Source organism: Elgaria multicarinata, chromosome 22 (assembly GCF_023053635.1).
Source record: "Elgaria multicarinata webbii isolate HBS135686 ecotype San Diego chromosome 22, rElgMul1.1.pri, whole genome shotgun sequence".
Classification (NCBI taxonomy): domain Eukaryota; kingdom Metazoa; phylum Chordata; class Lepidosauria; order Squamata; family Anguidae; genus Elgaria; species Elgaria multicarinata.
This window is the reverse complement of record NC_086192.1, coordinates 11,241,161-11,264,280: the sequence shown is the minus strand read 5'-3', so window position 1 is coordinate 11,264,280 and position 23,120 is coordinate 11,241,161. Positions and strand designations below refer to the sequence as shown.

At 48.8% G+C, this 23,120-nt stretch overlaps 1 protein-coding gene across 1 annotated transcript; it reads left to right on the top strand.

The window, feature by feature from the left end:
- Nucleotides 1–1,674: 1,674 nt before the first annotated feature.
- LOC134412787 (multidrug and toxin extrusion protein 2-like) lies at nt 1,675–22,287 on the top strand. The gene is made up of 17 exons (XM_063146799.1): nt 1,675–1,893; nt 5,959–6,060; nt 6,649–6,717; nt 7,060–7,208; nt 9,596–9,638; nt 9,882–9,926; nt 11,034–11,131; nt 12,103–12,200; nt 13,307–13,420; nt 13,657–13,724; nt 15,499–15,607; nt 15,910–15,985; nt 16,559–16,628; nt 17,344–17,476; nt 18,986–19,080; nt 20,333–20,408; nt 21,342–22,287. The coding sequence occupies exons 1-17, from the start codon at nt 1,675–1,677 to the stop codon at nt 21,566–21,568; spliced, it is 1,791 nt and encodes a 596-aa protein (XP_063002869.1). The 3' UTR covers nt 21,569–22,287.
- The last annotated feature ends 833 nt before the right edge of the window (nt 22,288–23,120 follow it).

Sequence of the window (23,120 nt, the reverse complement as noted above, 5' to 3'; positions counted from 1 at the left end):
TAGATGTGACTCTGGCATCTAAGTAGGGTAGAGGCCTTGTTTTGCTACTGGCCTGTGTAGCAGTTGCTGATGACATTCTGGTAAAGGGGACACAGAGGTGGTGTGGTTTAGTGGTTAGAGCGTTGGAGTGGGACTTAGGAGACCTGGGTTTTGAGTCCCCACTGGGCCAGGAAACTCACTGAGGAATTTTGGGCCACTCCCAAATTCTCAGCCTAACTTATCTTACAGGCCGGATACAAATGACATAATAATAATAAAAACAACAATAAATCTTGCTAAGGATAATAAATTTAACCAAGAACAATATGAACCATGTTATTACCAGCAATATTATAGTGTCGACATTAACAATAACGCAACCAATGTTTTGGTTTTCATGGGCTAAAAATGAACAAACTTCAGAACTATACGAATAACAAAAGTAGTAGCAATAATAATAATGACAATATAATCATAAACATAATGATGTAATAATAAAAATAATATTACTTTGTGGTCTGTGACTCCAAGAAACCATTCATTCATTCAAAAATATTATTAGCGATAATAACATGGTAATAGTAATATAATGCTGAGGTAATAATAAAAATAATACCAACAGTAATAAAATGATAACAAAATGTAGTAATAATAATGCAATACTAAATAATACTGGTGATAATAAAATAATAGTAATATGATGATGTAATAATAATAATAAAAATATTTCTTAGCCGCCTCTCCATTCTGATGGAGGCAGGGAACAACAGCAATACATAAAACTGAATTAAAACATAATATACATTGTTAAAACATCCTAAAAAACATTCTAAGAACATCTTTAAATGTTTTTAATAAAAGCACTAGTAATAAAATAACGTATCAAACAACAGCACCAACAACAGCAATAATAATAGGCAGCACATGGTAATAGCCAAGGGCGACTGTTTTAAATTGTTAGCTTGAGATAGGATAGGAGGCTGGCTTCAGCCCTGAATCTCACCAGCCTAACCCACCTCACAGGGGTATTGTATTATTTATTTATTTATTTATTTAGAATATTTATGTACCGCTCCCCATTGAAAAAATTCGGAGCGGTGCACAAGATAAAATGAAAATAAAAACAGAATAAAACAGTGAAAACCAAATTGAAAAAGAAGCAGAAGACAGAAGTTGTAGTGACTTCCCGGCTCAGCCCAATTCTGGGCACGTTTACCCGGAGCGGGAAGCGGTGCGGCCCTCCAGGTGGGGATGTGTGTGTGTGGACTCTAGCTCCCATCATCCCCCCGCCACGGACCAGGCTGGGGTTGATGGGAGCTAGAGTCCACACATATCCCCACCTATCCTCAGCCTGGTCCGTGGCGGGGGGATGATGGGAGTTGGGGATCCCACCACGATCCGGAGGGCGTGCGCAAAGTTGCCAGGGCGCAAAGTGCCAGCTGTGGAACGGGTGTGGTTTGGGGGTGGGGGGGTGAAGGGGGGTGTCCCCTCCCTCCCCTCCTGGGGGCCTCGCGTCACTGGCCGCTCCGCCCAATGGGGCAGGGGGTTCCCCGCGCGAGCCCGCGCCCTCGCGCGTCTGCCTGCCCGCGCGGCACGTGGGTGCCCGCCCGCCTGCCTGCCCGGCGGCGGCCCGGGGCGGCCGTTGGGCGGCGAGCGGCTGGGCGGACCGGGCTGGGCGGGCCGGGCTGCGCCCCCATGAGACGACGGGAGGCGCTCTCTCGCACGCTGTGCACCGCGGACGCCCTGATGAGGCCGGAGCCCGCCGGGGGCCAGGAGGCCCGCCCGGGCGGCCCCGAGGACGCGCCGCCCTCGCCCTCGCCCTGGGCTGCCCGCTGCGCCCGCAGGCTCCGCCGCCTCCTGCCCGTCGGCGCCGCGCGGGAGGCCCGGGAGCTCGTCCGGATCGGCGCCCCGGTGGTGAGGAGGAGGACGGAGGGAGGGCAGAAGGATATTATTATTATTATTATTATTATTATTATTATTATTATTATTATTATTATTATTATTATTATTATTATTATTTTCCTACCCGCCTCTTCCTCTGGATCGAGGCGGGCAACAACATTAAACACCGTAGAATCCATACAACTCGTTAAAAAGAGCCCATGAAACCGATACGATATTGACATGAGAATCAGGACATCTTAAAACTCTGAGGTTTGGCGTTCAGCTGGGAAAGGAAGGGAGGAAGAAGGAAGGGAAAGGGGGGAAGAAAGAGGGAGGGAGGGAGGGAGGGAAGTCTCTTGAACCCCAATGAAGCTCGCCAGCTGTCCTTGGGCAGTGGGGGCCTGGTTGAGCTTTCTCAGCCTAGCCTACCATGCAGGGTTGTTGTTCACTGTCTTCTTCTTCTTCTTCTTCTTCTTCTTCTTCTTCTTCTTCTTCTTCTTCTTCTTCTTCTCCTTCTCCTCCTCCTCCTCCTCCTCCTCCTCCTCCTCCTCCTCCCTCTTCTTCTTCTTCTTCTTCTTCTTCTTCTTCTCCTTCTCCTCCTCCTCCTCCTCCTCCTCCTCCTCCCTCTTCTTCTTCTTCTTCTTCTTCTTCTTCTTCTTCTTCTTCTTCTCCTCCTCCTCCTCCTCCTCCCTCCTCCTCCCTCTTCTTCTTCTTCTTCTTCTTCTTCTTCTCCTCCTCCTCCTCCTCCTCCTCCTCCTCCTCCCTCTTCTTCTTCTTCTTCTTCTTCTTCTTCTTCTTCTTCTTCTTCTTCTCCTCCTCCTCCTCCTCCTCCTCCTCCCTCCTCCTCCCTCTTCTTCTTCTTCTTCTTCTTCTTCTTCTTCTTCTTCTTCTTCTTCTTTGAAAAAGTGCAGATAGTATACAGGCCAGGGGCGGAGGGAACCTCTTGTCCTCCAGATCTGGTTGGATTCCAGGCCCCATCAGCCCGGCTAACGGGAGTCGTAGTAGTCCAACAACACTTGGAAGCCCGACCCCCATATGGCCACGACAGTGGGGATGATGGCAGTTGTAATCCAAGTGCATCTGGAGCGCCCAGTTAAACCTTAGTTCTTAATAAAATAAAACAAAGTCCTTTTCTCTCCCCGCCCTGTTCATGCCCCGCAGTAAGAAAGCCAGCAACTTGTGGTTTGGGAAGAGGAGGCAAATTTTTCAACATCAAGGGATGAAAGATGGCCATGAAAACATCAAAAAACAACCAGGCCTAATCCACCCCGCCCCAGTTTAAACCCCACTAGGAAGTTTAACAAGCAAATATTGTCGATATTCTTTTCATAGTCAGTTCTGGGTCTTAATAATGTAGGGGTGAATTTGGGGGGGGACACACACGTCCCCCACCGCTGCACACTTTAGCATTGGTAACAACGTCCTCCCAGAACAACGCTGTCTTGACTTTGCTCAGGGACGGACCTTCACCCCCCCCTTCCCCAAATCTTCACTGGCTGATAAGGGAGCGATGTGGGCGGAACAAAGTCTGAACATGGTACGACCCAAAGTTCCCATCCTAAGCCTCTTTATGGCTCACGGGAAACTAAGTACACATACGTTGCCGAATGCGGTGTTGTGGGTCGTGTCACAACCCCCCCACGGGCAAAAATCTGACCTGCACGCAAATTCGTGCACAGAGGAACCCAAACGTTCTCTCCGGACGGACGGATCGGGTTAATTGGTTCCGACAAGGCTCGTCTTTTTCGCTCCTTTCTTCCCAGATGTCTGCTAAAATAAAGACACCGACACGCCTGTCTTTTTAACATGATTATAATAACATTATTATTATTATTATTATTTTACTGTGGTTTAAGTTTGATACTTTCAATTGCACTTCGCGGTTTTAATTTCCGTGAGCCGCCCAGAGAGCTTCGGCTATTGGGCGGTATAGAAATGCAATAAATGAATAAATATTGATGATAATGATAATTAATAATAATAATTCCCCGGTTTTGCAATCTGAAAATCATCGGCCGCTTTACGCTTTGGAAAAATTTCAAGCTACCTTTCGTGCGGTCAAACGTCCTATAGTTTTGGACGTTGTAGATTTTGCTGTTTCCAGCTGATCCCTTGGAGGCCTTCTGTACATCCTGCTGTGGGGGCCCAAATTGTCCCCCCCCCCCATTAAATCCCCCCTCTCTTGTTGCTCTGGTGTTCTAGCTTCCGCATCGTAGTCGAGTGACCGACAAAAAGAAAAAAGATCGTCCACCCATGCTTTGAAATATGCCCGTGATATTTAAACGCCCGGCGCTGAATTGACTAATGTAGTTCCCCTCTCTTTGGACTGCAAGTCCCATCGTCCCCCAGCCGGCATGACCAATGTGCTTTCTAGTTCAGTTCTCCGAGGTCTCAGATAGGGGCATTGGATGCCGTCAATCAACATGAGGACCATCTGACATCAGGTTCAGAAGTCGCCCGGATGACACGGCCTCTTGAAAACATGCCAATATATCGCTCCCAGGGCAAGATCTTGTGATTATGAGACCCGAGTTCGAAGCAGAGGCCATGAGCTGTGCTTTGCGTGCAAAGAAGATCCTGGATCCAAGCCCAGTTTTGAAAGGAATTTCGAGTAGCGGGCCCCGGGGTGGGTGTGTCTAGTCCAACACAGGGGGATAATGGGAGGTGTAGTCCCTCATAGCACAGCACCGCCCAGATGTTTGGGAGCACAACGCCCAGCACTCCTGGCAATCAGCTACATCCATCTGGAGGCTACCGGGTCGGGGGACGTTTGGAGTGGAGCACCTTTGCTCTGTTGCATGTTCCAGAATTCAGTACCCCCGCTCTGTTGCATGTTTCTGCGAACAATGTCATTGTATTGTCAAGTTTTTTAAAAATAATCACCTCTTTTGGAGTGAATCCAATCCAATCCACCCCTGCTGAATCCGTGTATTTGTAGAGGGTGTTTCATGCGAACCGGTTCTTTTTTCTCGTGTCCGTATAATGCAATAGTTCTGTTATTCCTCTTCATCATCTCTGCCAGGATCTTTGTTATGGTGAAATATCCTAGCCCTAAAGGGGATTATTCATGTGTCTCTGGGGTGAGAGGTTTTCTAATTTGTACTTGTCGGCGCCTGTTCTAGCTTTTCTTGGACTCCTTCTCCCCATTCCAAAAACTCCCTTTTGAAGGCGTCAGCTCCTGGTCTTGAGAGCCAACTCAAACCACGCAGGCCCAAAACACACAGGGAGCCGTCTTTCCTGACTCGGACCGCAAGCAGGGAATGAAATCCCTGAAAGCGCCCCTTGCATTGATATCCCCGTTCGTGGAAAGCTAGCTTTTGCTAGCTAAGTGTTTACGATGCAATGCCAGATGTGGATAGTCAGTTGATCCGATATATGTAAAGAACGGTTGCGTTTCTCCAAGTTTGGATTTTGGCGTAGCCCAAAGGGAAACCTCCGAGGTTTGCAGATGTACGTTTTATTCACAATTCTGTTGCATGCATGGGGACGCACAAAATTATCTACCAGGTGTATTGAGTGCAGCAGGCAGCTTCCTGAAAGTCTTGCCTTTCGATATTTTAATTGTAAAAAAAAAAAGCGAGTTTCTAGCTCTCACGACTGCAAAAAGACACTGACGTTTCCCGCTGAAATCTCCAAAGTCAGAGCGGAAACTCGAATGAGATTTCTAAGCTTGGAGGGCAGGGTTTCGCCGGCTCTCTGTGACTGCCAAAACTGGAATAAATTAACAGAAAGGAAGCAGAAACGGCAGAATGATGGAAAATGAGAGAGGCGAGGCGAATTGGCGTCCTTGATGCCGAATTCCGTTCCTCTCGGCATGGGATTTGGATTGCTGTGGCGTGACGTTTTAATTGCTTTAAGGCAGAGGATAGGCGACCCTGAGTAGGGTCGAGCTATCGTGTCCTTGAGATGCTTGCTTTCCACTTGCGGGGGTTTGGATTTCTTTCCATGGGAAAGAAAGAGAAGGTGGCCACAACCGCAGAACTTGCGGCCGTGGGTGGATGCCTCCCTTTCGGATGTGACTGGCTGCAGCCAGCGGGGCGGGTTGCGGCTGGCGTTGCGGTGGCAAGCTGCTCACTCCAAGCCTCTCCTCCGTAGTTCGTGGCCCAGCTTTTGGGATTCCTGATCAGCGTGGTGAGCTCCATCTTCTGCGGCCACCTGGGCAAAGCTGAACTGGATGCTGTCACCTTGGCCGTATCGGTACGTACGAACCTTCCTGCCGTAGAGTTACGGCCTGCCCTCTGTGAGTACCAGGGTAGGTGGAGTGGGGTGTAGGCTTAAATTTCATCCCTCCCCTGACTCATAGAGCAGCCTCCCCCAACCCGGCCCCCTCTGGATGGGGATGGACTACAACTCCCAGCATCCGTGCCATCTGCGGTTGATGGGGATTGAAGTCCAAAGCATCCGGAGGGCATCCGAGTCGGAGAAAGCCCTCCTAGAGACAGTGGTGACAAGCTTTAAAAAATAAATATATGAATGGTTATGTTTGGATCAGCTTTCTCTCCTCTGGCCTCCTTTGGATCGTCTGCTCTCATACAGCATCGGGCTCTGTTAAAGCGTGCTTCGTGTCCCGAAGCTGTGTGTAAGAATTCCCCTCTCCATCCGGCTGTCATCAGTCCCCACCCTGCCCTTACCGGTGGCTCTGGGTCCAAAGCCTTCAGTCAGGCCTGGTCTGATCATTCCCACATCCCTCCCACCAAAAAAAGATCCCACCGCTGCCCCTGAAAGGCCGGCGTCCTTCGCCTCTCACCGAGCGCTGCGTCTCCGTCTCCCTCCTGCCCCCTCCAGGTCGTTAACGTGATCGGCATTTCGGTGGGCACCGGATTGGCGTCCGTCTGCGACACCCTCATGTCTCAGGTACCGCGGCTGGTTTTTCTCTCCCCTCAAGGAGCACAGCTGGGCAGGGTGGGGGCCGTCCGTTTGAATGAGCACCACTGGAACGAATTTCGCCCACGACAAACCCAACTCCGTCAGCGGGCGGACGGCGGGACGAATGACGCCTGACGGTCCACGAAACGGAGACGGAGCGGATGTGACCCAATCCGTAGATCCCTGTCTTGGGGATGACGGGAGTGTTTTGTACAGCGTGGTTGCTTCCCGTACGAGCGACCAGCCCCGTTGGGTGAGCCGTTTTGCACAAGGGTGGTGCCGGTGGTTCCTTCATCGCTTTAAAGGGCTGCCTGCTTTTGTTTTGGTCAGACATACGGGAGCAAAAACGTGAAGCGAGTCGGGACCATCCTGCAACGCGGGATCCTCATTCTCCTGCTCTTCTGCTTTCCTTGCTGGGCCCTGTTTATCAACACGGAGCAAATTCTGCTGCTTTGCAGACAAGACCCAGAAGTTTCTAGGTTAGTCATTGCACGTTTTATTGGTGTTTTCCCCGCATCCATTATTGGTGGTGGCACACACACACACACTCTATGTCCCATCTCTGGCAGTATTTGCAGAGATGCTCAAAAGAGAGATCAACTCTGGTGCTTGATAAACGTGTTAAAAACTATTTTATTCTTTCAATCCCAAAATGCTCTGCTCAACGTTTCGGACTGCGTCTCACTGGTTTTCTCACCCGCAGTTACGGCGTTAAAGAATAAAATAGTTTTTAACACGTTTATCAAGCACCAGAGTTGACCTCTCTTTTGAGCATCCACGCTTATCGGCATACCAGTGTTTGCAGAGAGCCATCCATTCTCCCTCTCTGGATGGCTTGATTTCATTTATTTGTTACATTTCTATACCGCCAAAGCTCTCTGGGCAGTCCACGTTTACGTTACGTTACTCATTTACAATATTTATATACCGTTCCCCATTGCAAATTTCGGAGCAGTGTACCAGATAAAATGAAAATAAAAACAGAATGAAACACTTAGATTTTAAAAGAAGCAAATACAGTGACTCCTGGCTGGACATTAAGGAACGGCTTCCTGGAATAATGAGGTTTTCAGGAGGCTCCGAAAGGAGTGGCAGGGAATTCCACAGGAGAGAAGCCGCGACGCTGAAGGCTCTTCACCTTGATTATAGGTGTGGATAGGAAACAAGCTCTGATGTTATGAGGTTTGCCAAAAAAACCCTTATTGATGTCCAAAGAGCTCAACGTTTCGGATTAATGAATCTTTCGTCAGGAGCTAGAACAGTTTAAAAGCAAGTGCCATTAAAATCGAGAAAAGCACAAAACCCAACGTATCATTAATGATACAGATTTGTTAAACACAGGTTTGTAGACAGTACACCGCATATATGACTTCTAATTAGTTGTGAACCTGCAATTTGACCTATATTAGTATTAAACCCTGTGATGGACTTCGTAAGGAGCAGATTAAAAGAAGAAGAGGACAACCCTAAATCTCATTGATGATACAAAATTGTTAAACACATTGGTTAGAGCCATAGAATACAAGCGGAAAAATTGCCATGAAATACAAGAGGGGGGAAAATGCAATTTGAAAATGTCGAAGTTTAAAACCGCAGCGTGAAAATAAACACGATACGGTTTCTGCCCTCCTGTTGCTTTTGCAATCCGTGTCAAGTTCCTAGTCCTTAACGCTTTGAGTCTCTCGTTGCCTTTATGCGAGGAACTGTGGGCAAAAGTTAAGATTGAGAAAGAAAATAAAAAGAAACCTTCAGGGGGTTATTTTCATTTTTGATGGACACATTCCTTCGCTTGAAAATACTGGAGAGGAACGAAACATTTCACAAGAAAGATGTTTGGTTGTGAAATTCCTTTGGACCTGGAAATGGTTCTTTTGAACTTTATTGAAGGGTCAGTAATTCAACAGGAATTCGTGTTTTCGATGTTTGAATCTCAAAAGCATCCCTCTGTAAAAGATTGGTTTGATCAAACGTAGGATCGCTAAAATGCAGCGATAGCTAAATTAACTCATTATATTAGAACGAAACAAAATAGAGAGGCGTGGAAATGCTTTTGAGAAAAGTGGAAAACCTTTATTGATTATTGTAATAATGAATAGGTATATCCCAACATGAAATAGAATTTTGGTCTACGTTCTTGTTGAGAGGATTAAGTTAACAAATATGGGTATATTTTTTGTAATGTTTATCTCCCTCGTTCCAATTCAAGTTAGTTTGTACTATTTATTTTTATTGCATGGCTGGCTGGGAAATGCTGGTAGTTTGTAGGAGTTTTTTCTGTCTAAACATGCATAGGATTGTAGGGCTTTTTCTATCTAAACATGCATAGGATTGTAGGGCTTTTTCTATCTAAACATGCATGGGATTGTAGGACGTTTTCTATCTAAACATGCATAGGATTGTAGGACGTTTTCTGTCTAAACATGCATAGGATTGTAGGACTTTTTCTATCTAAACATCCATAGGATTGTAGGACGTTTTCTATCTAAACATGCATAGGATTGTAGGACGTTTTCTGTCCAAACATGCATAGGATTGTAGGACTTTTTCTATCTAAACATGCATAGGATTGTAGGGCTTTTTCTATCTAAACATGCATAGGATTGTAGGACTTTTTCTGTCTAAACATGCATAGGATTGTAGGACGTTTTCTATCTAAACATGCATAGGATTGTAGGACGTTTTCTGTCCAAACATGCATAGGATTGTAGGACTTTTTCTGTCTAAACATGCATAGGATTGTAGGACTTTTTCCTGTCTAAACATGCTTAGAATTGCGCCTTCGGTCTGTTCTAGCACACCAGCCTGTTATGTTCCAATCCACTCTGACTCAATTGACAAACAAAATGCGATTATGTCTCTCTTGCAGGTTAACTCAGGTTTATGTGATGATATTTATTCCTGCTCTTCCGGTAAGTTTTCTCCTCTCCCACTCCTCCTCCTCCTTACCAGGACAGGGATGGTTTAGTCTTTCATTGCTAAAAAATAAAATAAAAATCCATCTTCAAAACTTGCCGCTGTTCTATACCCCTGGGCCTGAAACAGTTTGCACCTCCTGAATTAACACAGGCGTGGGACAAAAGGACCCTCCCCAGTAGTGAAATTGGAACCATGGCAAGGAGATCTAACCTAACGCCTGTTTGGGTTTTTTGTAGGCCGTATTCCTCTACCAGTTACAGACCCGGTATTTGCAGAGCCAGGTAGGGTCTTGCTTCAGTTGCTTGCTATATTCCAGGTGGCTTGGGAGATGTTGTGGGGCTTGACAATCATAGGCGTGCGCAGCACATTTCCTTAGGGTGAAATGGGGAAGGAAAAATGCATAATTCCGGAGGCTCTAGAGGCATTAGGGGGTGCCTGGGTACACCCGGCACACCCTGTACGCACGCCTATGGTGACAGTGGTTTGGTGCAGCCGCGGAGGGAGGTCGCGAAACTCAGGTTTCAAATTACTGAAACTCCACGTGCGTCCTTACCCTGGAGGGGAGGAAAAGGCAGTCACAGAATGTTGTCAGTCAGCGTCGTTTCCATAATGGTGGTGGAAAGGACAGTATATCACAGGCTTCCGGTAGCTCCACCGTTTAAAAATAAAAATTGGATCCTCGTGTCACTCGTGTACCCCCAAATATTTATTCTTCCTGATCCCGGGGGAGGAAGAATAAGCTACCTTCATGGGAGAGCACCCCTTGTGTTTCTGCATCATCGACTGCTCTTGCTGTGCCAGCCAATTGAACGGAGCCATGACCAGAGCGGCGACTGATGCAGAGAGATAAGGGGCACCCTCCTTTGTGTATAATGCCAAAGTTGGGCGTTCGCCCACCCAAAAAAGAATCCATCTGCGTCCTCCGCGGAGGCGGAATATATTTTACCAGAATTTTGAAAAGATGGCTACCAGCCCCGTCGTACCTTGGCTATCAAAACCAACGCTGCGGCTGCGGGAAACTTTTTCTTTTCCGTTTTGGAAGGGACGGGCACGTTTTCGGAGCAGGAGACGGAGTGCCCAGCAGCGCCTTGCTGAGAGGCTCGGCAAGGGCAGAAGGCCGGGCAAAGAGAATCCCCTTTGCAGTTTCTGGTGCTTGCAGCCTAACACAGCAGAGCGCATTGAGCTAGTAAATACTCCTGCGGGTGCGCGGGGCGGTAAAATAAATAAATAAGGGATTAACGCTCCAAAAAAATTCATCCAGGGGTGATTCCTCCCCAGTTGGGGGCGTAAACATGGCATCAGTAGACGGAGAAGTTAAAGCACCAATCACTCGCCTTGGCGGTGTTGCATGCTGACATGTCTCTGTTCCGTTCTTTCTGGGTTTCTAGGCTATCCTCCTGCCCCAGGTGGTGACCGGCGTGGTGGCCAACGTCTTGAACGTGGCGATGAACGCCATCTTCCTTTACACGTTCCAGCTGGGCGTGGTGTGAGTAAGCAGCGGATCGTAGCCTCTGTCCCGTCCCCCGTCCCCATTTTCCTGGCTCCATAGCGGGAGGAGAAAGACGTTCTCCTTCTACCTGCTGGCCAAAGACGTAAGGACTTGATCCGTGCGTGACGTGGCACAGGTCAAGGGGACGGCAGCTTCAGGAGGAGACCCAGAGGGGAGGGGGGCGGAGGTCAGCGGGTAGAGCATGAGATTTTGCATGCAGGAAGTCCTGGGTTCGAGTCCCCCCAACGGGGCGGGGAGTTTCGAATTGTTCCGCCTTTCGCGTGACGGCCGAATTCCGTCCCGGAGAAGCTCTGTCCCCCACCCCACCCCGTGTCCCAACGGAGGGTGGAGCCGATGGCAAAAAGGGGTGTGGCCAGAAGTGCCCGCCTGCTTCAACTTCAAACTAGAAGTCTTAAGAGGGGCATTTCAACCGTTCGGAACGAGAGGGAAACGGTCCCTAAGCGAGGAAGTCACCAATCAATCTATGGTTGGAGAAATGGGTGTGTGTGTGTGTGTGACCTGGAGGGCCAGATTCCCCCCAATATAATAATAATAATAATAATAATAATAATAATAATAATAATAATATATTTCTTACCCGTCTCTCCCTTTGGATTCCTATTTACATGGAAATAGGTCCCGTTAAAGCTCACCAGGTCTCCCAAGTCAATCCTGTTTAGCATTGGGGTGCTAGGCCTCCCCTGCGACACGGGTTCGGGGCTGTTTTCTTCCGGGAACTGCCTGCGCGGCGACGGCAGACATCCGACCCCCTGTCGTCTCCACTCTAGCCACAGTCTGTGATAGCTGCCGTCGGCTTAAGGTGTTATTTTTTTACCGAGGCGAAGCTTGTAGTCCTCAAGACGGAGCATTCCCCTTCTCCCTCCCCGTGAAAACAACAGAACGTTCGCAAAGCGGCCGGCTGGAAGAACACCCCCCCCAAATTGCATGTTCCTTGCTCTCTCGCACAGGGGTTCTGCCTGGGCCAATACGCTTTCGCAGAATTTGCAGGCCGTACTGCTGTTCCTGTATGTGTGGTGGAAGAAAATTCACAAGGAGACCTGGGAAGGTAGGTCGATAAACCCGGAAGGTCTTTTTGGGGGGGGGGGGCGCTGCCTGCGAGTGTCGTGTTTCCCGTTCCCTCCGGCTTTCACACATGCTGGCAAACTGACCCGGGGACGGCCAATCAGGGAGACGTCTTTTGTTGGAGGAAATCCCATGGCGAAAAGCGTAATGGTTACTCACTTCAGAAATACTTAGAGCTGGTTGATAGTGTCAAGGATAAAAATCCACTGTGGTTTTATTGAGCGTAAAACAGCTGTAGGAAGAAAGTCCTACAGACAAAGACGTCTCCCCTGGCAGGGTGAAAAGCAGGTCCATTTATACACAGTAGCATCTCAACCAATCAGCAGCTGGCAAAATTCTAAAGCAAAACAAAGATACATCGAAGGAAACTTCTTCATTCTACCTTATCGACAGAGGGCATTGTCAAATTGACCTGGAGGGTCAGTCCTCCTTACCAAACTAGCTCCCAACTCCAAGTCCAACACTCTAACTGCTACACCCCATTGGCTTCTCCGTCTGTCGTCTTGTTTTGACTGGGGAGCTTTCAGCTGTCCTGAGCCCGGAGAAGGGCTACAGGCCCGCTTCTGTGGAATCCGGAAACGAACCCTTCGATTTTGTTTCTCTCTTGCTGCTCCTCGGCCCCAGAGGCTCCCTGGAGCAGCTCACGTGGAATCTGTTGAGGGAGGCGGTCCCCTGCCCCGCGGAGGGTGGGAGGGTTGGCAATCGAAAAAGACACGGCACGCGAGGAAAAAGCGACGAGGAAGGAAGAGGAAAAGAACGATTCTTTACTGCAGGAATGGCGTCTTTACGAGGAAGTCCGTTCGGCAGGGCATGAGCGCAACCGCGTCCTCTCGCTCTGGTTCCTCACAAACCAGCCTGCGCCCTCTTATACAGGGGTGGGAAGTGCAGAACCACCAATAGGAAAGCCCTTTTGCAGCGATAGGCCGGGGGGGGGGGGGTCACGTGACCACCTAAAAGACTTTCCGCCTGATCATGTCAACCCACGAGGTCTCTGTCCAACCTAGGTAGCCGGCGGCTCTGACATTTGTGGGGCAGGGGAGGGTTCCCAGCATCCCCGGGGGTTAAAGCTCCGCCCCACTTGTTTTGCAGGCTGGACGCTAGACTGCTTCCAGGAGTGGGGCTCCTTCATCCGCCTGGCTTTTCCCAGCATGCTGATGATCTGTATCGAGTGGTGGACCTTTGAGATCGGGAGCTTCCTGGCAGGTGAGGTTTTCAAGGATGGGGGCTCCCGTCCCCCCTACCGTCCGCCTCTCCTCCTCTGTTCCCTGACCCTTTACACCCATTCAGACATGCTCACCGCTCCTGGATGTTCAAGGAACCAACATGTGTGAACCAGCTCCCACCCTTTCCTCCTTTTGCAACTCATAAACGCTCGGCTTTTAATTCTGCTCCCACATAATTACTCTTCTCTCTCTCTCGCTCTCTCCTTCCCACCGAAGGCATGATCAGTGTCGTGGAGTTGGGAGCTCAGTCCATCATCTATGAACTGGCCACCATTGCTTATCTGGTAAGAATGTGGGATGTTTGCTTTGCTCACTGAGACCGTTTGGGTTTTGAGCTGCGTGCTCAATTTATCCCCCCTGACTTTCTGCTGACTAAATCCTCCGAGGTATCTATGTTTTCCACCAAATTACTAAGTATGTCTCATTTTCAAGGAACATTATTACTGCTAGTATTCATATTATTACTACCAGTATTAGTCATATTATTACTGCTAGTATTCATGTTATTACTACCAGTATTATTCATATTATTACTGCTAGTATTCATATTATTACTACCAGTATTATTCATATTATTACTGCTAGTATTCATATTATTACTACCAGTATTATTCATATTATTACTACTATTATTCATGTTATTGCTACCAATATTATTCATATTATTACTGCTAGTATTCATATTATTACTACCAGTATTGGTCATGTTATTACTGCTAGTATTCATATTATTACTACCAGTATTGGTCATGTTATTACTGCTAGTATTCATATTATTACTACCAGTATTAGTCATATTATTACTGCTAGTATTCATATTATTACTACCAGTATTAGTCATATTATTACTGCTAGTATTCATGTTATTCCCACCAGTATTAGTCATATTATTACTGCTAGTATTCATGTTATTACCACCAGTATTAGTCATATTATTACTGCTAGTATTCATGTTATTACCACCAGTATTAGTCATATTATTACTGCTAGTATTCATGTTATTACTACCAGTATTAGTCATGTTATTACTGCTAGTATTCATATTATTACTACCAGTATTATTCATATTATTACTGCTAGTATTCATGTTATTACCACCAGTATTATTCATATTATTACTGCTAGTATTCATGTTATTACTACCAGTATTATTCATATTATTACTGCTAGTATTCATATTATTACTACCAGTATTATTCATATTATTACTGCTAGTATTCATATTATTACTACCAGTATTGGTCATGTTATTACTGCTAGTATTCATATTATTACTACCAGTATTGGTCATGTTATTACTGCTAGTATTCATATTATTAGTACCAGTATTGGTCATGTTATTACTGCTAGTATTCATATTATTACTACCAGTATTATTCATATTATTACTACTAGTATTAATGTTATTACTACTAGTATTATTCATATTATTACTGCTAGTATTCATATCATTACTAGTAGTATTATTCATATTATTACTGCTAGTATTCATATTATTACTAGTAGTATTATTCATATTATTACTACTAGAATAATAATTATTATTGTTATTATTATTATTATAGTTCCCTGGCTTTAGCGTTCCCCGAAATCCTGAAGTTCTCCCTTCCCCAACCTACATTTGAACAGCACAGAACAGTCCTGCTTGATGCGGCAAAGATCCATCGACACCCAAATACTTTTTTTAGCCTTCCAGGGGAGGCGCTCCAACCCTTGATTGGCTTTGAGGCCAATTTATGCACAGCATTTTTATCCTGCCCCTCTGCTCCCCTGCAAAAGGCTCACTGACATATAATCAGTAAAAGAAGACAGTCCCCTGCCAGCTTACTGTTTAAGAAGACACGACACACGAGGAAAGAGGGAGGCGGAGGGCAGAGGGAAGAAAATGACGCCGTCTTTCAGCAGGGGCTGGTGGAGTGGCCCCCGTCTCATCTCCCCCTGTTGCAACTTGCTGGAATGGCAATTGAGGCCGTAGAATGCTACATGGGGGAGGTCTTTCAGCCGTCTTATGGTTCCCCCCGTTACTCTGACCTCTTTCTCTTTTCTAATGTTCTCCAGCTGCCACAAGGCATGAGCGTGGCCTGCAGTGTCCGGGTGGGCAACGCTTTGGGCGCTGGCGACGCGGAGCAAGCCAGGAAGTCGTGCGTCACGGGCCTCCTCTGCACCGGTGCGTATGTCTCTTTAAGGCCTCCAGCAGGTAGGCCGGAAGTGGGCGGAGCTCTCTTTCCCGAGCAGCGGGTCCTTAAAGGGGGTAGCATCTCATCCGAGCGGGGTTGCAGATGGGTACGGGTGGTGCATCCGAGTCAGACGGTTAGCTGGGACCTTCTGCCTGCAAATCTGTCGCTGAGCAATGGCCCCTCCCTTTTCAAAACCATGCAAGTTTCTGGTCCTCATGGATCCTTGCTGATTGAACAGGAGCGCAGGAAGTGCCTGCTGCTGCCATCCCTCCTCCTTCTTCTTCTCTCCCAGGTGTCTTCGCCGTGGTGTTTGCTGGGCTCTTGGCAGCCGTGAAGGACGTGGTGGCCTACGTCTTCACCAACGACAGGTGCGTCATTCGGACTTCGTGTTCCCCCATCTGTCTTCTGCCCGGTAGATCAAGGAATGTTTAAAAGAGGGGGGTGGGGCGGCAACCTGGTGTCCTCCAGATGCTTTGGACTACAACTCCCATCATCCTTGATCTCTGCTCATGCTACCTGGGACTTGTGGGAATTGCAGTCCAAAATATCTGAAAGGCGCCAAATTGCCTATACTCTGGTTTAAAAGGCTGAGCCCCGGGGATCCACCGGCAGAAGTGAGGACCTCCCGTTGTGTCTCTGTGTGATTTTGTTACCCTTGCTTCCTGTCTTTGTCGAGGGTGGCTGGTCTTTGCGCCGGGCAGAACTGAACCCGACACTCTTTCGCTTAACTCACAACCGAGCTGACCCTTTTTTGAATGACCGTGTATCAATTCGAGGGGTCCGGCCAGGTCTTTTGGGGGGCGGCCCTCTAGAGTTCCTCTCGATGAGAACGAGCGGACTTGATCGGGACTCAGCTCTCGCCCCCGGATCAAGCGGGTCTCCCGGCTTGTTCCCGGTCGGCTCCAGCTGGCAATTTCACCTCTGCCTTTCCTCCCCGACAGAGAGATCGTTGCGTTGGTCGCCAGAGTGATGATGATTTTCTCTCCCTTTCATCTCTTCGACGCCATCGCGGTACGTTCCAAGGCGGCCTTGATGGCGCGCCGGGGGGGCTGCGTGTGCGTACGAACTCCGTGGTTCCATGGGGGCGCAGAACGCGTGCAGAGTGCGGCATTTGCTGCAGAAACAGCTTGTAAAATAATAATAGCCTGTAAAATGACAACAGCAGCAATAACGCCCTTCCGTTTTCAAAATTGCCGTCGTGCTTTTTTAGATCTTTGCCCAGACGGTGACGCCTTTTCTCGCGGTTCGCTCGCTAGATTCTGTTTCAGACTGAAGGGTTATTTTTATAGTCTGTTTTCCTCTGTCGTTGTATTTTTATGTTTTGGGAGTTTCGTCTCGGGAACGGCGCACAGAGCTTGAGCTAACGGGCGGCATAGAAACGCAAGAAGTCAGTACAGTTCAATAAATGATTACGAAACATTCACATAGAAAGTTACTAGTCCTTGTGGCTACAAGCACACACCTGAGAACTGCCCGGGAATCGCAGTCCGACATGTGTGGAGGGCCCCAGGTGAGGGGGACGGTTGCTCTAGCTCAGCCTTCCTCAACCTGGGGCACTCCAGATGTGTTGGACTGCATCTCCCAGAATGCCCCAGCCAGTGGCTGGGGCATTCTGGGAGTTGTAGTCCAACACATCTGGAGCGCCCCAGGTTGAGGAAGGCTGCTCTAGCTGCTTTACCACGCTGCCTTTCCCTGAAACAGTGTCTTTTTAACCCACTCCCCCTAGGCGACCTGCGGTGGGGTGTTGAGAGGAGCCGGGAAACAGAAGTTTGGCGCCATGGCCAACGCCATCGGCTACTACCTCGTTGGTTTGCCCATCGGAATCTCGCTGATGTTCAGACTGAAGCTCGGAGTAATCGGTGAGACCTTGATGGGTGCATTGAAGCGACGGCGGAGGGTTTGTGTCGCTGCCCGTTCAGAAGCGAGACGTTCTAACGCCAATGTTTTGGGTTGGGTGGGCACATTTGGTGGAATTTCGAGAGCAAGACCTGGTTTGCACCAAACAACCCACGGGACAACTCCTGTTCCTGGGTTATCGTGACCTCCGAACCCGGAAACTCTGGGTTGTTTGGGGGTTAAACTATTCAGAGTTAACCCATGGTTTGTTGTTGGGTTAACACTGGGTTGTTTAACCCTTAAAACACCCAGAGATCTTGGGTTCGGACATCACGATAACAACCCAGGAATGGATTATGACCTCGGAAAGGGGTGCTCCTGGGTTGTTTAGGAAAGCAGTCCATGGTTAGTGGTTAGGTAGTCATAGTTGAACTACCCACATTAGTTAAACTACATATTTTGAGAACATCACTGGGTTTGCACGATCAAACAAAGCAAATGCTATTTGGGGCTGCATTCATAGAAGTATAGCTTCCAAATCGCGTGAGGTACTGGTTCCTCTCTATTCGGCCCTGGTTAGGCCTCATCTAGAGTATTGCGTCCAGTTCTGGGCTCCACAATTCAAGAAGGACGCAGACAAGCTGGAGCGTGTTCAGAGGAGGGCAACCAGGATGATCAGGGGTCTGGAAACAAAGCCCTAGGAAGAGAGACTGAAAGAACTGGGCCTGTTTAGCCTGGAGAAGAGAAGATTGAGGGGAGACATGAGAGCACTCTTCAAATACTTGAAAGGTTGTCACACAGAGGAGGGCCAGGATCTCTTCTCGATCCTCCCAGAGTGCAGGACACGGAATAACGGGCTCAAGTTAAAGGAAGCCAGATTCCAGCTGGACATCAGGAAAAACTTCCTGACTGTTAGAGCAGTACGACAATGGAACCAAGGGAGGTTGTGGGCTCTCCCATACTAGAGGCCTTCAAGAGTCAGCTGGACAACCACCTGTCAGGGATGCTTGAAGGTGGATTCCTGCATTGAGCAGGGGTTTGGACTCGATGGCCTTATAGGCCCCATCCAACTCTACGATTCTATGATTCTATGAACCCCTGAGACCACTGCCTGTTTCTGGGCTATTGTGATGTCTGAACCTGGAAACTTTGGGGGTTTTAGGGGTTAAAGTACTCAGAATTAACCCATGGGTTAACTCTGGGTTGTTTAACCTCTAAAGAGACCAGAATTCCTGGGTTCGGGTGTCCTGATAACCCAGGAATGTCCCTGGGTTGTTTAGGAAAGTGAAAGCAGGCAAGCGCTCCATTCTTAGCCATTAGTTAGCCATAGTTAAACCAACCCAGTTAGCCATTACATGCGGACACAGTGAGTGCCTCAGATGCTCTCGCAAGCCGGCTTTCGTAGGACTCCCAGAATTTGGGGTTGGGTGGGAAATGTATTTACTTAATACACGACGGAAAAGGAAGCAAAAAGAATAACTCTGAGCTACCAAACAGTTCACCTGGAGCATTTTTCCCCGTTTTTCTTCCAGGTCTCTGGACCGGTTTGATTGTCTGCATCTCTCTGCAAGCCGTTTCTTTCTTAGTCTTCGTCTTGCGTGCCGACTGGAAGAAAGCCGCGGAGGAGGTGAGTCCCAGCAGGTCGGTCCTTAGGCTTCTGCACAGGGCTGGTTCCAGCGCCCAAGGCGTAGGCCTGTGGTACAGCTCTTGTTTTGCATGCACAAGGTCCCGAGTTCGATTCCTGGCATCTCCAGGTAGGGCTGGGGGAAACTCCCTGGAGAGTCGCTGCCAGTCAACTTCGTCGGAGAAAACCCGGGTGGAACCCGCTCTTACAATCTAAAAGGCAGGCACAAAAGGAAAAAGCGACACAGAGGGAGAAGGAAAAAAGCAAACCCAGGCACCATGCCGGGAAGATAGTTCTTTTAAGGCAGCCTTCCCCAAGCTGTTGCGTGCCAGATGGGAGTTGGACTTCAATCCCCATTGGCCCCAGGCAACATGGACAGGAATGCTGGGCACTGAAGTCCAAAGCACCAGGCTGGGAAAGGCTGTTCTACGAAAAGGACCAACTGGGATGGGAACTGTTCAAGGAGAGGAGGAGCCAAATGGGGCGGGTCTCTCGGCAGCGCCGACGGAGTAGCTGTGTTTCCCTTATCTTCCTCCGCTGTGACTTTTCCACATCTGTTTTGTTGTGGCTGCCGGTGGTTTTTAATTTCTCAAAGTTGACTGACGTGGTGAGATGATTGAGATTGTAAGGACCAGGAACTTGAAAATGATGAGGGCCAGGAACTTGGGAATGAAGAGAGCTAGGGAAATGATGAGGACCAGAAACTTGGAAATGAAGAGGGCTAGGGAAATGATGAGGACCAGAAACTTGAAAATGATGAGGGCTAGGAACTTGGAAATGAAGAGAGCTAGGGAAATGATGAGGACCAGAAACTTGGAAATGAAGAGGGCTAGGGAAATGATGAGGACCAGAAACTTGGAAATGAAGAGGGCTAGGGAAATGATGAGGACCAGAAACTTGAAAATGATGAGGGCTAGGAACTTGGAAATGAAGAGAGCTAGGGAAATGATGAGGGCTAGAAACTTGGAAATGAAGAGGGCTAGGGAAATGATGACAATAGTGAACGCTAGGAACTTGATCCGGGCCAGGCATTTTTTTAAAAAATTGACTGTGGCGTTCTCACAATTCTGTTCTCAGATTCTAAGTGAGAATTGCGGGGCGGGAAGGAGTTGCAGGGCTTTACATGCACATAGATCTGCAGAGGCCTTGGTTATGCCGGCTGAAGGCTGAGTACATCTGCCTCAATTGGGATGCAAATTTCCAGGCCGCCCTTCTAAGCCTTCTTCTCCTTCTCCTTCTCCTTCCTATTTCTTAGGCCCAGATCCGAGCCGGGCTGACGGCCCGGGTACGAACTACTGACGCCGACGCTGCAAACAAGCCCGTGCCCTTAGGTACCTTTTAAGCGGTGTGTGTGTGGATTGACCGGGGTTGGGGATTGGGACCCCGGCACTACTTAGAAAAGTCTGCCAGGGCCCACCGACAAAGCGGAGGCGGGGCAGATCTGACAGACGAAACTTTGCCTACCCCCCCTCCACACACCCCCTCCATTCCCAAAAAGCTGCAGCCGGGTCTGCGAAGTGCTCTGCTGTTTACCTTACACACACATCCCCAAAGTGGGGGGAGTATCACCCACGTGCATCAGGCACTACGGAGCAACAGCAAAAATTCCGGTAGGCTTCTGCCCGCAAGGAGCTTACAGGGGAGAGAGAAAAGGGTAAAACGTGGGGGAAATCATCCATTCTGTTTTAACACGTGTAGCAAGAAGTAGCTCTTGGGTGGCTTTGCCCCCCCCCCACTTACATTTCTGGGATTGGGGAGGGCAGCGGCCTGCTTTTTCCCTTATGTCCTGGGGGGGGGGGGCAGTCCAGAAGGAATTCCCGTCTACGCCCCTCGGCTAATCCTTCTACAATATGTTTGCTCCGCCTTTTAAAATGCACAGCTCTGTGCTATGTATTATTATTATTATTATTATTATTAATTATTATTATTTTATCATGGGCCGCCCAAGAGAGAAAGGAGGGTTTCTGGAAGGTTGGTATGAAAAACCCAAGTGGAAAGAGATGTATATTTTAACCGACCGGTGCCCACAAAAACCGCCCTCCCCGGCCACCTCCTCCCAGCCTGGCTTTCGTGAGGATCATCTGTTTGATTTAATGCAGGGGTGAACGACGTGCGGGCCGGATATGGGCCCCCGACCCTTTTTTTTGCGGCCCGCCAAATTTCAGCTGAAATTTCAGCAAATTTCAGCATGCCCCGCCCCCCCTCCTGGACCTTCCGAAGTCGCCCGCCCCTAATCTAACGGCTAGGTCTCCTCTCTCGCACAGCCTACCTCTCCACGGAGGCGGAGATTCCCAACGGCGACGTCTTCGTGGTCAGCAGGCCGGACCACCAACTCATCGAGGCCGAAGAGTCCCCGCATCTCCTCGTTGTCCCGGCCACGGATGTCTTGTCGGGGAAGGAGCTCATTTGGCGCCGTGGGCTGGCCCTGGTGCTGGCCGTGACCTCCCTGGTCGCCGGCATCCTGATCCGCCTCCTTTTGAGTAACAGCTAGGCGCCTGAAAGGGACGGACTCGTGTGCGGGGAGGGGACGCCCCGGCGAGAAAGAGGCTGCCGGGTCTTGACCGGGGAGGTGATCCGACCCGTCTCCTCCGTTTACGAAGAATCGCTTCTCCGCCCGGAAGTGAGACGGTGTCTTATCCGGCCTGAAGAATACTGGTTCGCCGTTGGCCCGTGTCACAGGCTGGAGGGAACCGCTGTGTTATGCCACTTCCTTGCTCATCCGTAAAAGGGCGATAAAATAGACATTTATTGGGCGGTTCAGCGTCAGGCGTCGGTTTCGGCTGAAATCACCCGCCCCCTTCCTTGCCGATCAAATCCTTTTAATTCAACGGTGCGGAAACTTCGCCGCCTGGCCGTAATCTGGCCTGTGGGGCACCCCAGTCCGGCCCACCAGCACCTCCCCTCCCGCGGTTATCTCCGAAATCGGATCAGAGGCAACAGCGGGGCGGCTGCGACCGTGCGACGCCCCTCCGGAGGCAAAACGGAAAGCCGTTTTCGCGTCGTCGGAGTTTTAATACAACAGCCACGCGGAGTGTGCCAAGCGACGGAGCCTCCGCTGGGTTGGCCCCTCGTGCCCCGTGAGCGACCTCTCTCGCCAAATGTGCGGTTTCTTTCTTTGTACTGTATGTTTGGGTGGGTTTTTTTGGTAATTCCGTCTTTTGGTACGGTTCAGGCTTTTTACAAATTAAACTGTTTTCCGAGTTATTTTAACAGGTGGTGCCATCAAGGGTCGTCTTTCCTCCTACTAAGGGTAGTTCTGTCCCGGGCGAGGGGAACTCGCAGACCTGTGGGGATTTTGGACTACAGTTCCCAGCATACCTTGCCACTGTCTAGGGCCGCTGGGAGTTGCAGGCCAGAATATCTGGAAGGCTGGCCCCTGTTCTAACGGGGGATTGGTTAATACAATTCCAGGCTCTTGTATGCTCAGACACAGCCCAAATGCTGCCCGTTTCTGGAGTCAACCTTTTTTGCAGGGTGGTTAATTCTGCCCCGTTTTTGTGCTAGATGTGAGTGTGCCTTGAAGCAACACTCAGGTTTTGGGGCTTAGTTGTCCCTGTCAATAAACTTTTGGTTTTCCCTTCATCTCGAAAGCAGGAGTGGTGCACGGCGAGCGAATCACAGGACAGAGAAGTTGTTCAAAATATAAAAAACAGAAAACAGTGGCAACCGGCATAAAACCCAGATGAAAGCAAGGGCTGTAGAAATCAATGGAAGAGTGAATAAGGGCACAATCCTACATATGTTTCGACAGGAAAAAGTCCTACAATCACATGCATGTTTCGACAGGAAAATGTCCTACAATCACATGCATGTTTCGACAGGAAAATGTCCTACAATCCCACGCATGTTTAGACAGGAAAAAGTCCTACAATCACATGCACGTTTAGACAGGAAAAAGTTCTGCAATCCTATGCATGTTTTGACAGGAAACAGTTCTGCAATCCTATGCATGTTTCGACAGGAAAAAGTCCTACAATCCCATGCATGTTTAGACAGGAAAAATTCCTACAATCCCATGCATGTTTAGACAGGAAAAAATCCTA